This window comes from Mandrillus leucophaeus, unplaced genomic scaffold (assembly GCF_000951045.1).
Source record: "Mandrillus leucophaeus isolate KB7577 unplaced genomic scaffold, Mleu.le_1.0 Scaffold520, whole genome shotgun sequence".
In the NCBI taxonomy this organism is placed as follows: Eukaryota; Metazoa; Chordata; class Mammalia; order Primates; family Cercopithecidae; genus Mandrillus; species Mandrillus leucophaeus.
The window spans coordinates 1,244,819-1,248,094 of NW_012105587.1; the positions used below are offsets into that span (position 1 = coordinate 1,244,819).

Consider the following 3,276-nt stretch of genomic DNA (forward strand, 5'->3'; position numbering starts at 1 on the left):
TCATGGATCAAGTAGGTTCAGCTTTGTCCTTATTTTTCAGTCAAAGGAAAGCCACAGACACCAATGTATTCTAGGAGGGCTTGACTCCGTCCTAGATTCTTCTCATAGCAGTCCTTGAATGCATGGCTGTACATGCACCTGTCCCCATTTTTGGGGTCCTTCATTGGGGTCAGGATGAATGAAGACATCAAGCTCACTTTGAAGAGCGAGATTCTGATTTGGACACGTTCATCCCTCTGCTCATCACTTGTTTCCGTTCACTTGATACCCTCTTGTGGTTGGGTTCTGAGAATTTGAAACCTTGCTCTGGATTAAACATGAAACAGGGCTGTGTAGCCAACATCAGGGACAGCAGTGCTTTTCTCACTGTGAGTCTTTTAAAACTTGCCTTACAGGTAAGCATCTGTCTTTCTTTATCGATAGATAAGGAGGCTCTTTTGGCTATAAACCTTTATAGTTTTCCTGTCATCACTCTGAGGAATTTTTGCTTTATGAGAGGGTAGTCTCTCAAGAGGAAAAGAAAATGATAGTTTCTGGTCATAGCTAGGAATTAAATTTATATTCATGTCTGTTCAACTCTCTGAAGTTATTATAGGTATTTTGAACAAGAACTAAAGTTAGCTAAAGTTTCTACATAACCATCAAAGCTGTTATGAAAAAGGGAAGAAGGATGGACCAGGCAGTAAGGAGGTCATTAAATCGTCCAGAGCTTTTCACTAAAATTGGCAGTTCCAGTGTCCAGCCTAAATGGCTTGAATGTATTTTTCTCTCTTCTGGTCTCAGCGAGCGTGCTTGTCAGCTAGTAGTTATAACAGATTGATGGGTGAGGCAAAATACGTGAAAGTTCTTTTTGGTTGCATAAATACTGCATTAGGACTAAGTGCAGTAGAAGTGACGATATTATTAATCCCTCCCTTTTAAATTTATACCTTTGTGAAGCATAGGTTAGCAAATGCCTTTTACAAATATATTTCATTTAGGTCTTAATGATCTATTCTTTTGGATAGTTTATTTCACCTGAATGGATTGTTGCTTACAAATTAAATATGTATCAGGGGCTGAAAGTCACCTGAATTTCCTGGATCTCTGCTAGAAATTCAACCTTTTGATAGATAAAGGATGGTTTATCCTAAAAGTACTAGTTACTTCTGAAATTCATGTCATTGCTGTTGCTTTTGGAGAGAGAAATAACAACAGACTTTTTTCTTACTACTATAAAACATCATGGACTTATTGGCTCTATAGATACAGCCTAGGTAAGATTTAACATTTAAAAAATTCTATTCTGTCATCTCTAATATGTTTCCCAATTGTTTCAGGACCAGGACGCCCCTACAGGGCCATAGATTTCTCACATCAAGGACCTGCTTTTGTTACCTGGCACAGGTACCATTTGTTATGTCTGGAAAGAGATCTCCAGGTAGGTCAAAACTATGCATTTAGTACTTTTATTTTTAAAAAAAAAAAATTATTGTATATATTTAAGCCATACAATGTGAGTTTTGATATACTTATCTTGATGTTCATATAAGGTAAGTGATTAGTGCACTAAAGCAAGTTAACATACTCAGCATCACATAGAGATATCTCTTTTTGTGTGTGTGTGGTAAGAGTACCTAAGGTCTACTCTCTTGGCAAATTACCAGTACACAATACAACCTTAACTATAGTCTCAGACCTCTAGACTTATTTATCCTACATAACTGCAACTTTTCACCTTTCAGTCTACGTCTTCCCATTTCTCCCAGTCCCTTGTAACTACTATGTAACTCTCTTTCTATGTATTCATTGTTTCTTTTTCTTTTTTCTTCTTTTCTTTAGATCCCACATGTAAGTGAGATCATACAGTGTTTTCCTTTCTGTGTCTGGCTTATTTCACTTGGCATAATGTCTTCTAGATTCATCTGTGTTGTTGCAAATGGCAGGATCTCCTTTTAAAAGGCTGAATAATATTCCATTGTATACAGTATATATATGTATATTACATATATAATATACACACACTGATTATATATATAAAATATATGTATTTTGTGTATATATAATATACACACACTGATTTATGTCACAGTTTCTTCATTCATGTATCCATCTGGTACTCTTAGTCTTGGTAGACATTTGGTTGAGATACATATCAGTCTTTGCCTTGTATGCTTTCTTGTTGTATCTGATGGCATGGATTAAATGACTAGGCCTGCCCTTTGCTTTTAGCGACTCATTGGCAATGAGTCTTTTGCTTTGCCCTACTGGAACTTTGCCACTGGGAGGAACGAGTGTGATGTGTGTACAGACCAGCTGTTTGGAGCAGCGAGACCAGACGATCCGACTCTGATTAGTCAGAACTCAAGATTCTCCAGCTGGGAAACTGTCTGTGATAGGTAATGGCTCCTATACCTGCAATGGTGTCCAGAGATAGTCTCTTCTGATGTCTGAGACATGGAGAAGTCACTTTATAGTTCTGTTTCTTAGGCATGTGGTATCCTATTTACATGTTTCTGAAAACAGTTTTCATATGGGAGGTGGGATTTCAAAAATTCTAAGCTCTTTAATTAAAAGAATAGATATATCAAAATCACATTTGTGAATTGATTATGCTTAGTCGTCATTCATTTTGAAATCAGGTTTGTTTTATCAGGTTAGTGCAAATGTAATTGCGGTTTTTGCCTTTAGAAGTAACAGCAAAAACTGCAATTACTTTTACATCAACCTAATCAAATTAAGAGTAGTTCCTGCATTCAGTCAACATTTGCTAAGCACCACCGTATCCTACGTGATGTAGTTACTGCCGAGAATACAAAGATGAGTGAAATAAAATCTCCCTTTTGAATATTGTATTAACAAAGATAGATTTCTTGTAAGTAAATTACAATTGAGTGTGAGAAGCACTGTAATAGATGTATACACAAAGACAAGAAGAGAGTCTGGGCAAGTCCCAAAGAGGCAGAGATGGTGGTTCTGAGAAGGGAAGGGGCACAGGCCTTAGTCAGGTGTAGAGGAGGTGAGGGGAGTGTGGGAGGGCAGTGGGTGGGTCCTTGGTAGAGGGAACATCATGCGTGAAGTTAGATAATTCTCTGGAAACAGCCTGATATGGCTGAGCCATGGGATGCTGGTGAGTTGAGGAGGACAGGGGCTTGGGGACAGCCAGGGAAGGATGGTCTCTGACATGCTAAAGACTTCACACACGGGTCAGTGGCCTGGCCTGCAGCCCATGAAGAGTTCTGTCCTCAAAGACTCCTTGAATTTGTTTCTCTGTCCTGGAACACATTTCAGCAAAAA

At 38.3% G+C, this 3,276-nt stretch overlaps 1 protein-coding gene across 1 annotated transcript in view; it reads left to right on the forward strand.

Moving 5' to 3' along the window:
- DCT (dopachrome tautomerase) overlaps window positions 1-3,276 on the forward strand; it is a 51,196-nt gene that overhangs the window by 21,622 nt on the left and 26,298 nt on the right. Inside the window, exons 3-4 of the mRNA XM_011996651.1 lie at window positions 1,320-1,420; window positions 2,212-2,378. Of these exons, the coding sequence (XP_011852041.1) occupies window positions 1,320-1,420; window positions 2,212-2,378 (268 nt within the window). The remainder of the gene's footprint in view (window positions 1-1,319; window positions 1,421-2,211; window positions 2,379-3,276) is intronic.